This window comes from Pseudophryne corroboree, unplaced genomic scaffold (genome assembly GCF_028390025.1).
Source record: "Pseudophryne corroboree isolate aPseCor3 unplaced genomic scaffold, aPseCor3.hap2 scaffold_656, whole genome shotgun sequence".
Classification (NCBI taxonomy): domain Eukaryota; kingdom Metazoa; phylum Chordata; class Amphibia; order Anura; family Myobatrachidae; genus Pseudophryne; species Pseudophryne corroboree.
In genome coordinates this window covers 274512-288942 of record NW_026970244.1, presented here as the reverse complement: position 1 = coordinate 288942, position 14431 = coordinate 274512, and the positions used below count along the sequence as shown (strand labels likewise).

At 45.3% G+C, this 14431-nt stretch overlaps 1 protein-coding gene across 1 annotated transcript in view; it reads left to right on the top strand.

The window, feature by feature from the left end:
• Positions 1 to 14431, top strand: part of LOC135036785 (high affinity cGMP-specific 3',5'-cyclic phosphodiesterase 9A-like) — a 67859-nt gene that overhangs the window by 49513 nt on the left and 3915 nt on the right. Inside the window, exon 3 of the mRNA XM_063954480.1 lies at positions 12463 to 12540. Coding sequence (XP_063810550.1) covers positions 12463 to 12540 — 78 coding nt within the window. The remainder of the gene's footprint in view (positions 1 to 12462; positions 12541 to 14431) is intronic.

Genomic DNA, 14431 nt, shown 5'->3' with positions numbered 1-14431 from the left:
TCTGCGTACAGAACAGGAGAAGTGCTACTGAGCAATTACACATACAGCATAGGAACAGATACTGAGAGTTACCATCTGCGTACAGAACAGAAGTGCTACTGAGCAATTACACATACAGCATAGGAACAGATACTGAGAGTTACACTCTGCGTACAGAACAGAAGAAGTGCTGCTGAGCAATTACACATACAGCATAGGAACAGATACTGAGAGTTACACTCTGCATACAGAACAGGAGAAGTGCTACTGAGCAATTACACATACAGCATAGGAACAGATACTGAGAGTTACACTCTACGTACAGAACAGGAGAAGTGCTACTGAGCAATTACACATACAGCATAGGAACAGATACTGAGAGTTACACTCTACGTACAGAAAGGGAGAAGTGCTACTGAGCAATTACACATACAGCATAGGAACAGATACTGAGAGATACACTCTATGTACAGAACAGAAGTGCTACTGAGCAATTACACATACAGCATAGGAACAGATACTGAGAGTTACACTCTATGTACAGAACAGAAGTGCTACTGAGCAATTACACATACAGCATAGGAACAGATACTGAGAGTTACACTCTGCGTACAGAACAGGAGAAGTGCTACTGAGCAATTACACATACAGCATAGGAACAGATACTGAGAGTTACACTCTGCGTACAGAACAGAAGTGCTACTGAGCAATTACACATACAGCATAGGAACAGATACTGAGAGTTACACTCTACGTACAGAACAGAAGTGCTACTGAGCAATTACACATACAGCATAGGAACAGATACTGAGAGTTACACTCTGCGTACAGAACAGGAGAGGTGCTACTGAGCAAGTACACATACAGCATAGGAACAGATACTGAGAGTTACAATCTACGTACAGAACAGGAGAAGTGCTACTGAGCAATTACACACACAGCATAGGAACAGATACTGAGAGTTACACTCTGCGTACAGAACAGGAGAAGTGCTACTGAGCAATTACACATACAGCATAGGAACAGATACTGAGAGTTACACTCTACGTACAGAACAGGAGAAGTGCTGCTGAGCAATTACACACACAGCATAGGAACAGATACTGAGAGTTACACTCTGCGTACAGAACAGGAGAAGTGCTGCTGAGCAATTACACACACAGCATAGGAACAGATACTGAGAGTTACACTCTGCGTACAGAACAGGAGAAGTGCTGCTGAGCAATTACACATACTGCATAGGAACAGATACTGAGAGTTACAATCTACGTACAGAACAGGAGAAGTGCTACTGAGCAATTACACACACAGCATAGGAACAGATACTGAGAGTTACACTCTGCGTACAGAACAGGAGAAGTGCTGCTGAGCAATTACACATACAGCATAGGAACAGATACTGAGAGTTACACTCTGCATACAGAACAGGAGAAGTGCTACTGAGCAATTACACATACAGCATAGGAACAGATACTGAGAGTTACACTCTGCATACAGAACAGGAGAAGTGCTACTGAGCAATTACACATACAGCATAGGAACAGATACTGAGAGTTACACTCTGCGTACAGAACAGGAGAAGTGCTACTGAGCAATTACACATACAGCATAGGAACAGATACTGAGAGTTACACTCTGCATACAGAACAGGAGAAGTGCTACTGAACAATTACAAATACAGCATAGGAACAGATACTGAGAGTTACACTCTACGTACAGAACAGGAGAAGTGCTGCTGAGCATATACACATACAGCATAGGAACAGATACTGAGAGTTACACTCTACGTACAGAACAGAAGTGCTACTGAGCAATTACACATACAGCATAGGAACAGATACTGAGAGTTACAATCTACGTACAGAACAGGAGAAGTGCTACTGAGCAATTACACATACAGCATAGGAACAGATACTGAGAGTTACAATCTACGTACAGAACAGGAGAAGTGCTACTGAGCAATTACACACACAGCATAGGAACAGATACTGAGAGTTACACTCTGCGTACAGAACAGGAGGTGCTACTGAGCAATTACACATACAGCATAGGAACAGATACTGAGAGTTACACTCTACGTACAGAACAGGAGAAGTGCTGCTGAGCATATACACATACAGCATAGGAACAGATACTGAGAGTTACACTCTACGTACAGAACAGAAGTGCTACTGAGCAATTACACATACAGCATAGGAACAGATACTGAGAGTTACACTCTGCGTACAGAACAGGAGAAGTGCTACTGAGCAATTACACATACAGCATAGGAACAGATACTGAGAGTTACACTCTGCGTACAGAACAGAAGTGCTACTGAGCAATTACACATACAGCATAGGAACAGATACTGAGAGTTACACTCTGCGTACAGAACAGAAGAAGTGCTGCTGAGCAATTACACATACAGCATAGGAACAGATACTGAGAGTTGCACTCTGTGTACAGAACAGGAGAAGTGCTGCTGAGCAATTACACATACAGCATAGGAACAGATACTGAGAGTTACACTCTACGTACAGAACAGAAGTGCTACTGAGCAATTACACATACAGCATAGGAACAGATACTGAGAGTTACACTCTGCGTACAGAACAGGAGAAGTGCTACTGAGCAAGTACACATACAGCATAGGAACAGATACTGAGAGTTACAATCTACGTACAGAACAGAAGTGCTACTGAGCAATTACACACACAGCATAGGAACAGATACTGAGAGTTACACTCTGCGTACAGAACAGGAGAAGTGCTACTGAGCAATTACACATACAGCATAGGAACAGATACTGAGAGTTACCATCTGCGTACAGAACAGAAGTGCTACTGAGCAATTACACATACAGCATAGGAACAGATACTGAGAGTTACACTCTGCGTACAGAACAGGAGAAGTGCTACTGAGCAATTACACATACAGCATAGGAACAGATACTGAGAGTTACCATCTGCGTACAGAACAGAAGTGCTACTGAGCAATTACACATACAGCATAGGAACAGATACTGAGAGTTACACTCTGCGTACAGAACAGGAGAAGTGCTACTGAGCAAGTACACATACAGCATAGGAACAGATACTGAGAGTTACAATCTACGTACAGAACAGAAGTGCTACTGAGCAATTACACACACAGCATAGGAACAGATACTGAGAGTTACACTCTGCGTACAGAACAGGAGAAGTGCTACTGAGCAATTACACATACAGCATAGGAACAGATACTGAGAGTTACCATCTGCGTACAGAACAGAAGTGCTACTGAGCAATTACACATACAGCATAGGAACAGATACTGAGAGTTACACTCTGCGTACAGAACAGGAGAAGTGCTACTGAGCAATTACACATACAGCATAGGAACAGATACTGAGAGTTACCATCTGCGTACAGAACAGAAGTGCTACTGAGCAATTACACATACAGCATAGGAACAGATACTAAGAGTTACACTCTGCGTACAGAACAGAAGAAGTGCTGCTGAGCAATTACACATACAGCATAGGAACAGATACTGAGAGTTACCATCTGCGTACAGAACAGAAGTGCTACTGAGCAATTACACATACAGCATAGGAACAGATACTGAGAGATACACTCTGCATACAGAACAGGAGAAGTGCTGCTGAGCAATTACACATACAGCATAGGAACAGATACTGAGAGTTACACTCTGCATACAGAACAGGAGAAGTGCTACTGAGCAATTACACATACAGCATAGGAACAGATACTGAGAGTTACACTCTGCGTACAGAACAGAAGTGCTACTGAACAATTACAAATACAGCATAGGAACAGATACTGAGAGTTACACTCTACGTACAGAACAGGAGAAGTGCTGCTGAGCATATACACATACAGCATAGGAACAGATACTGAGAGTTACACTCTACGTACAGAACAGAAGTGCTACTGAGCAATTACACATACAGCATAGGAACAGATACTGAGAGTTACACTCTACGTACAGAACAGAAGTGCTACTGAGCAATTACACATACAGCATAGGAACAGATACTGAGAGTTACACTCTGCGTACAGAACAGGAGAAGTGCTACTGAGCAATTACACATACAGCATAGGAACAGATACTGAGAGTTACACTCTGCGTACAGAACAGAAGTGCTACTGAGCAATTACACATACAGCATAGGAACAGATACTGAGAGTTACACTCTGCGTACAGAACAGGAGAAGTGCTACTGAGCAAGTACACATACAGCATAGGAACAGATACTGAGAGTTACAATCTACGTACAGAACACTGAGCAATTACACACACAGCATAGGAACAGATACTGAGAGTTACACTCTGCGTACAGAACAGGAGAAGTGCTACTGAGCAATTACACATACAGCATAGGAACAGATACTGAGAGTTACACTCTACGTACAGAACAGAAGTGCTACTGAGCAATTACACATACAGCATAGGAACAGATACTGAGAGTTACACTCTGCGTACAGAACAGGAGAAGTGCTACTGAGCAAGTACACATACAGCATAGGAACAGATACTGAGAGTTACCATCTGCGTACAGAACAGAAGTGCTACTGAGCAATTACACATACAGCATAGGAACAGATACTGAGAGTTACACTCTGCGTACAGAACAGGAGAAGTGCTGCTGAGCAATTACACATACAGCATAGGAACAGATACTGAGAGTTACACTCTATGTACAGAACAGAAGTGCTACTGAGCAATTACACATACAGCATAGGAACAGATACTGAGAGTTACACTCTGCGTACAGAACAGAAGTGCTACTGAGCAATTACACATACAGCATAGGAACAGATACTGAGAGTTACACTCTGCGTACAGAACAGGAGAAGTGCTACTGAGCAAGTACACATACAGCATAGGAACAGATACTGAGAGTTACCATCTGCGTACAGAACAGAAGTGCTACTGAGCAATTACACATACAGCATAGGAACAGATACTGAGAGTTACACTCTGCGTACAGAACAGGAGAAGTGCTGCTGAGCAATTACACATACAGCATAGGAACAGGTACTGAGAGTTACACTCTATGTACAGAACAGAAGTGCTACTGAGCAATTACACATACAGCATAGGAACAGATACTGAGAGTTACACTCTGCGTACAGAACAGAAGTGCTACTGAGCAATTACACATACAGCATAGGAACAGATACTGAGAGTTACACTCTGCGTACAGAACAGGAGAAGTGCTACTGAGCAAGTACACATACAGCATAGGAACAGATACTGAGAGTTACCATCTGCGTACAGAACAGAAGTGCTACTGAGCAATTACACATACAGCATAGGAACAGATACTGAGAGTTACACTCTGCGTACAGAACAGAAGAAGTGCTACTGAGCAATTACACATATAGCATAGGAACAGATACTGAGAGTTACACTCTGCATACAGAACAGGAGAAGTGCTACTGAGCAATTACACATACAGCATAGGAACAGATACTGAGGGTTACAATCTACGTACAGAACAGGAGAAGTGCTACTGAGCAATTACACACACAGCATAGGAACAGATACTGAGAGTTACACTCTGCGTACAGAACAGGAGAAGTGCTACTGAGCAATTACACATACAGCATAGGAACAGATACTGAGAGTTACACTCTACGTACAGAACAGAAGTGCTACTGAGCAATTACACATACAGCATAGGAACAGATACTGAGAGTTACACTCTGCGTACAGAACAGGAGAAGTGCTACTGAGCAATTACACATACAGCATAGGAACAGATACTGAGAGTTACCATCTGTGTACAGAACAGAAGTGCTACTGAGCAATTACACATACAGCATAGGAACAGATACTGAGAGTTACACTCTGCGTACAGAACAGAAGAAGTGCTGCTGAGCAATTACACATACAGCATAGGAACAGATACTGAGAGTTACACTCTGCATACAGAACAGGAGAAGTGCTACTGAGCAATTACACATACAGCATAGGAACAGATACTGAGAGTTACACTCTATGTACAGAACAGGAGAAGTGCTACTGAGCAATTACACATACAGCATAGGAACAGATACTGAGAGTTACACTCTACGTACAGAAAGGGAGAAGTGCTACTGAGCAATTACACATACAGCATAGGAACAGATACTGAGAGATACACTCTATGTACAGAACAGAAGTGCTACTGAGCAATTACACATACAGCATAGGAACAGATACTGAGAGTTACACTCTATGTACAGAACAGAAGTGCTACTGAGCAATTACACATACAGCATAGGAACAGATACTGAGAGTTACACTCTGCGTACAGAACAGGAGAAGTGCTACTGAGCAATTACACATACAGCATAGGAACAGATACTGAGAGTTACACTCTGCGTACAGAACAGAAGTGCTACTGAGCAATTACACATACAGCATAGGAACAGATACTGAGAGTTACACTCTACGTACAGAACAGAAGTGCTACTGAGCAATTACACATACAGCATAGGAACAGATACTGAGAGTTACACTCTGCGTACAGAACAGGAGAAGTGCTACTGAGCAAGTACACATACAGCATAGGAACAGATACTGAGAGTTACAATCTACGTACAGAACAGGAGAAGTGCTACTGAGCAATTACACACACAGCATAGGAACAGATACTGAGAGTTACACTCTGCGTACAGAACAGGAGAAGTGCTACTGAGCAATTACACATACAGCATAGGAACAGATACTGAGAGTTACACTCTACGTACAGAACAGAAGTGCTACTGAGCAATTACACATACAGCATAGGAACAGATACTGAGAGATACACTCTGCGTACAGAACAGGAGAAGTGCTGCTGAGCAATTACACATACAGCATAGGAACAGATACTGAGAGTTACACTCTATGTACAGAACAGAAGTGCTACTGAGCAATTACACATACAGCACAGGAACAGATACTGAGAGTTACACTCTGCGTACAGAACAGAAGTGCTACTGAGCAATTACACATACAGCATAGGAACAGATACTGAGAGTTACACTCTGCGTACAGAACAGGAGAAGTGCTACTGAGCAAGTACACATACAGCATAGGAACAGATACTGAGAGTTATACTCTGCGTACAGAACAGGAGAAGTGCTACTGAGCAAGTACACATACAGCATAGGAACAGATACTGAGAGTTACAATCTACGTACAGAACAGGAGAAGTGCTACTGAGCAATTACACACACAGCATAGGAACAGATACTGAGAGTTACACTCTGCGTACAGAACAGGAGAAGTGCTACTGAGCAATTACACATACAGCATAGGAACAGATACTGAGAGTTACACTCTACGTACAGAACAGAAGTGCTACTGAGCAATTACACATACAGCATAGGAACAGATACTGAGAGTTACACTCTGCGTACAGAACAGGAGAAGTGCTACTGAGCAATTACACATACAGCATAGGAACAGATACTGAGAGTTACCATCTGCGTACAGAACAGAAGTGCTACTGAGCAATTACACATACAGCATAGGAACAGATACTGAGAGTTACACTCTGCGTACAGAACAGAAGAAGTGCTACTGAGCAATTACACATACAGCATAGGAACAGATACTGAGAGTTACACTCTGCATACAGAACAGGAGAAGTGCTACTGAGCAATTACACATACAGCATAGGAACAGATACTGAGAGTTACACTCTACGTACAGAACAGGAGAAGTGCTACTGAGCAATTACACATACAGCATAGGAACAGATACTGAGAGTTACACTCTACGTACAGAACAGAAGTGCTACTGAGCAATTACACATACAGCATAGGAACAGATACTGAGAGTTACACTCTGCGTACAGAACAGAAGAAGTGCTACTGAGCAATTACACATACAGCATAGGAACAGATACTGAGAGTTACACTCTGCATACAGAACAGGAGAAGTGCTACTGAGCAATTACACATACAGCATAGGAACAGATACTGAGAGTTACACTCTACGTACAGAACAGGAGAAGTGCTACTGAGCAATTACACATACAGCATAGGAACAGATACTGAGAGATACACTCTGCATACAGAACAGAAGTGCTGCTGAGCAATTACACATACAGCATAGGAACAGATACTGAGAGTTACACTCTATGTACAGAACAGAAGTGCTACTGAGCAATTACACATACAGCATAGGAACAGATACTGAGAGTTACACTCTGCGTACAGAACAGGAGAAGTGCTACTGAGCAATTACACATACAGCATAGGAACAGATACTGAGAGTTACACTCTGCGTACAGAACAGAAGTGCTACTGAGCAATTACACATACAGCATAGGAACAGATACTGAGAGTTCCACTCTACGTACAGAACAGAAGTGCTACTGAGCAATTACACATACAGCATAGGAACAGATACTGAGAGATACACTCTGCATACAGAACAGAAGTGCTACTGAGCAATTACACATACAGCATAGGAACAGATACTGAGAGTTACACTCTGCGTACAGAACAGGAGAAGTGCTGCTGAGCAATTACACATACAGCATAGGAACAGATACTGAGAGTTACACTCTACGTACAGAACAGGAGAAGTGCTACTGAGCAATTACACATACAGCATAGGAACAGATACTGAGAGTTACACTCTGCATACAGAACAGGAGAAGTGCTACTGAGCAATTACACATACAGCATAGGAACAGATACTGAGAGTTACACTCTGCGTACAGAACAGGAGAAGTGCTACTGAGCAATTACACATACAGCATAGGAACAGATACTGAGAGTTACACTCTGCGTACAGAACAGGAGAAGTGCTACTGAGCAATTACACATACAGCATAGGAACAGATACTGAGAGTTACACTCTGCATACAGAACAGGAGAAGTGCTACTGAGCAATTACACATACAGCATAGGAACAGATACTGAGAGTTACACTCTGCATACAGAACAGAAGTGCTACTGAGCAATTACACATACAGCATAGGAACAGATACTGAGAGTTACACTCTGCATACAGAACAGGAGAAGTGCTACTGAGCAATTACACATACAGCATAGGAACAGATACTGAGAGTTACACTCTACGTACAGAACAGGAGAAGTGCTGCTGAGCAATTACACATACAGCATAGGAACAGATACGGAGAGTTACACTCTGTGTACAGAATAGGAGAAGTGCTGCTGAGCAATTACACATACAGCATAGGAACAGATACTGAGAGTTACACTCTGCATACAGAACAGGAGAAGTGCTACTGAGCAATTACACATACAGCATAGGAACAGATACTGAGAGTTACACTCTGCGTACAGAACAGGAGAAGTGCTACTGAGCAATTACACATACAGCATAGGAACAGATACTGAGAGATACACTCTGTGTACAGAACAGGAGAAGTGCTACTGAGCAATTACACATACAGCATAGGAACAGATACTGAGAGTTACACTCTACGTACAGAACAGGAGAAGTGCTACTGAGCAATTACACATACAGCATAGGAGCAGATACTGAGAGTTACACTCTGCGTACAGAACAGGAGAAGTGCTACTGAGCAATTACACATACAGCATAGGAGCAGATACTGAGAGATACACTCTGCATACAGAACAGAAGTGCTACTGAGCAATTGCACATACAGCATAGGAACAGATACTGAGAGTTACACTCTGCATACAGAACAGGAGAAGTGCTACTGAGCAATTACACATACAGCATAGGAACAGATACTGAGAGTTACACTCTACGTACAGAACAGGAGAAGTGCTGCTGAGCAATTACACATACAGCATAGGAACAGATACTGAGAGTTACACTCTGTGTACAGAATAGGAGAAGTGCTGCTGAGCAATTACACATACAGCATAGGAACAGATACTGAGAGTTACACTCTGCATACAGAACAGGAGAAGTGCTACTGAGCAATTACACATACAGCATAGGAACAGATACTGAGAGTTACACTCTGCGTACAGAACAGGAGAAGTGCTGCTGAGCAATTACACATACAGCATAGGAACAGATACTGAGAGTTACACTCTGCATACAGAACAGGAGAAGTGCTGCTGAGCAATTACACATACAGCATAGGAACAGATACTGAGAGTTACACTCTGCATACAGAACAGGAGAAGTGCTGCTGAGTAATTACACATACAGCATAGGAACAGATACTGAGAGTTACACTCTACGTACAGAACAGGAGAAGTGCTACTGAGCAATTACACATACAGCATAGGAGCAGATACTGAAAGTTACACTGTACTTACAGAATAGGAGAAGTGCTACTGAGCAATTACACATACAGCATAGGAGCAGATAGTGAGAGTTACACTGTATGTACAGAACAGGAGAAGTGCTGCTGAGCAATTACACATACAGCATAGGAACAGATACTGAGAGTTACACTCTGCGTACAGAACAGGAGAAGTGCTACTGAGCAATTACACATACAGCATAGGAGCAGATAGTGAGAGTTACACTGTATGTACAGAACAGGAGAAGTGCTGCTGAGCAATTACACATACAGCATAGGAACAGATACAGGGCGGAATGTACTAAAGGGAAAATGCGGTAAACCTATGTACTAACCCCCAGCCTCCGGGTTTTCGGAGCGGAGGGTAACGCCAGCTTTTAGACTCCCCTACTCACGTCCTGTCCTATGCCTTCCTCTTAAGCTCCCCTACATATGTCCCATCCCATCCTCCTAAGCTCCCCTACATGTGTCCCATCTCATGCCTTCCTCTTAAGCTCCCCTACATATGTCCCACCCCATCCTCTTAAGCTCCCCTACATGTGTCTCATCCCATGCCTTCCTCCTAAGCTCCCCTACATGTGTCCCGTCTCATGCCTTCCTCCTAAGCTCCCCTACATGTGTCCCGTCTCATGCCTTCCTCCTAAGCTCCCCTACATGTCACATCCCATGCCTTCCTCCTAAGCTCCCCTACATGTGTCACATGCCATGCCTTCCTCTTAAGCTCCCCTACATGTGTCCCATCCCATCCTCTTAAGCTCCCCTACATATGTCACATCTCATGCCTTCCTCTTAAGCTCCCCTATGTGTCACATCCCATGCCTTCCTCCTAAGCTCCCTTACATGTCCCATCCCATGCCTTCCTCTTAAGCTCCCCTACATGTGTCCCATCCCATCCTCTTAAGCTCCCCTACATGTGTCCCATCTCATGTCTTCCTCTTAAGCTCCCCTACATGTGTCCCATCCCATCCTCTTAAGCTCCCCTACATGTGTCACATCCCATGCCTTCATCTTAAGCTCCCCTACATGTGTCACATCCTATGCCTTCCTCCTAAGCTCCCCTACATGTGTCCCGTCCCATGCCTTCCTCCTAAGCTCCCCTACATGTGTCCCGTCCCATGCCTTGCTCTTAAGCTCCTCTACATGTGTCCCGTCCCATGCCTTCCTCCTAAGCTCCCCTACATGTGTCCCATCCCATGCCTTCCTCTTAAGCTCCCCTACATGTGTGCAGTCCCATGCCTTCCTCTTAAGCTCCCCTACATGTGTCACATCCCATGCCTTCATCTTAAGCTCCCCTACATGTGTCACATCCTATGCCTTCCTCCTAAGCTCCCCTACATGTGTCCCGTCCCATGCCTTCCTCCTAAGCTCCCCTACATGTGTCCCGTCCCATGCCTTGCTCTTAAGCTCCTCTACATGTGTCCCGTCCCATGCCTTCCTCCTAAGCTCCCCTACATGTGTCCCATCCCATGCCTTCCTCTTAAGCTCCCCTACATGTGTGCAGTCCCATGCCTTCCTCTTAAGCTCCCCTACATGTGTCCCATCCCATGCCTTCCTCTTAAGCTCCCCTACATGTGTCCCATCTCATGCCTTCCTCCTAAGCTCCCCTACATGTGTCACATCCCATGCCTTCCTCTTAAGCTTCCCTACGTGTGTCACATCCCATGCCTTCCTCTTAAGCTTCCCTACGTGTGTCACATCCCATGCCTTCCTCTTAAGCTCCCCTACATGTGTCCCATCTCATGCCTTCCTCCTAAGCTTCCCTACATGTGTCACATCCCATGCCTTCCTCTTAAGCTTCCCTACGTGTGTCACATCCCATGCCTTCCTCTTAAGATCCCCTACATGTGTCCCACCTCATGCTTTCCTCTTAAGCTCCCCTACATGTGTCCCACCTCATGCTTTCCTCTTAAGCTCCCCTACATGTGTCCCACCTCATGCTTTCCTCTTAAGCTCCCCTACATGTGTCCCACCTCATGCTTTCCTCTTAAGCTCCCCTACTTGTGTCCCATTGCATGCCTGCATTCTGTCCTGTCAGCTCCACATACTGCTGCATAGGTGAGGCAATACAGAGCAGACGAGTGGCACCATGAATGAGGAGGACAAGGGGCAGATGCAGAAAGGCTGAGAATCATATAGCATTACTCCTGCCACCATGATACTTGGCACCACCTGAGACGCGGTCCGCACCACCTTCATTAGAGTCCGCTTGCTCCTTCACACAGCTCTACTATAAGGGAGATAACGGGTTGTGTGTCTTTTAGATCTTCCCTCAAATGACTCTATGGCTGCTACAACCCCTGAGAGAGGCCAAACTGCGATATGAGAGGCAAATTGAAGAGGTAAGGAGTCATTAAAGGAATTATCTCAGATTCATTTGAATTATCACATTTTAAAAACTGTTCTGTGGAATATTCTCTTCATACCACATTTGTCTGCAGATGTTTCATGTTTGCCCTCCATCCTGCACAGTATTCCCCTATTCTGCTCTATTCCACGTCTCAAGTGATAACCAACTGCTGCCTTATGGATATGCAGCATCTTGCAGGGGTACATTTCCATCTCAGTGCGTCTGTAGACGCACCATCAGAGCCACCATGACACACACCAGTCCTATGGGAGGAGAGTACAGCCTCCTATGGGAGGAGAGTACGGCCTTCACTGAGAGGATAGCCGCCTGGAGGGAGTGTTTTCCACATCCCCCTACACTGAGAGGATAGCCGGCTGGAGGGAGAGTTTTCCACATCCCCCTACACTGAGCAGATAGCCGCCTGGAGGGAGAGTTTTCCACACCCCCCTACACTGAGAGGATAGCCGCCTGGAGGAAGAGTTTTCCACACCCCCCTACACTGAGCAGATAGCCGCCTGGAGGGAGAGTTTTCCACCACCCCCTACACCGAGATGAGTGCCGCCTGGAGGGAGAGTTTTCCATATCCCCCTACACCAGGGATGGGGAACCTTCGGCCCTCCAGCTGTTGTTGAACCACACATCCCAGCATGCCCTGCAACAGTTTTAGCATTGCCAAATAGCAAAACTGTAGCAAGGCATGCTGGTATGTGTAGTTCAACAACAGCTTGAGGGCCGAAGGTTCCCCATCCCTGCCCTACACTGAGATGACAGCCGGCTGGAGGGAGAGTTTTCCACATCCCCCTACACTGAGAGAATAGTCGTCTGGACGGAGAGTTTTCCACATCCCCCTACACTGAGATGACAGCCGGCTGGAGGGAGAGTTTTCCACATCCCCCTACACTGAGATGACAGCCGGCTGGAGGGAGAGTTTTCCACATCCCCCTACACTGAGAGAATAGTCGTCTGGACGGAGAGTTTTCCACATCCCCCTACACTGATTGGATAGCCGGCTCTAGGGAAAGTTTTCCACACCCTCCTACACTGAGAGGATAGCCGTCTGGAGGGAGAGTTTTCCACACACCCCTACACTGAGAGGATAGCCGTCTGGAGGGAGAGTTTTCCACACACCCTACACTGAGAGGATAGCCGGCCGGAGGGAGAGTTTTCCACACCCTCCTACACTGAGAGGATAGCCGTCTGGAGGGAGAGTTTTCCACACACCCTACACTGAGAGGATAGCCGTCTGGAGGGAGAGTTTTCCACATCCCCCTACACTGAGAGGATAGCCGTCTGGAGGGAGAGTTTTCCACACACCCTACACTGAGAGGATAGCCGTCTGGAGGGAGAGTTTTCCACATCCCCCTACACTGAGTGGATAGCCGTCTGGAGGGAGAGTTTTCCACATCCCCCTACACTGAGTGGATAGCCGGCTGGAGGGAGAGTTTTCCACACCCTCCTACACTGAGAGGATAGCCGTCTGGAGGGAGAGTTTTCCACACACCCCTACACTGAGAGGATAGCCGTCTGGAGGGAGAGTTTTCCACACACCCCTACACTGAGAGGATAGCCGTCTGGAGGGAGAGTTTTCCACATCCCCCTACACTGAGAGGATAGCCGTCTGGAGGGAGAGTTTTCCACATCCCCCTACACTGAGTGGATAGCCGGCTGGAGGGAGAGTTTTCCACACACCCTACACTGAGAGGATAGCCGTCTGGAGGGAGAGTTTTCCACATCCCACTACACTGAGAGGATAGCCGGCTGGAGGGAGAGATTTCCACACACCCCTACACTGAGAGGATAGCCGTCTGGAGGGAGAGTTTTCCACATCCCACTACACTGAGAGGATAGCCGTCTGGAGGGAGAGTTTTCCACATCCCCTACAC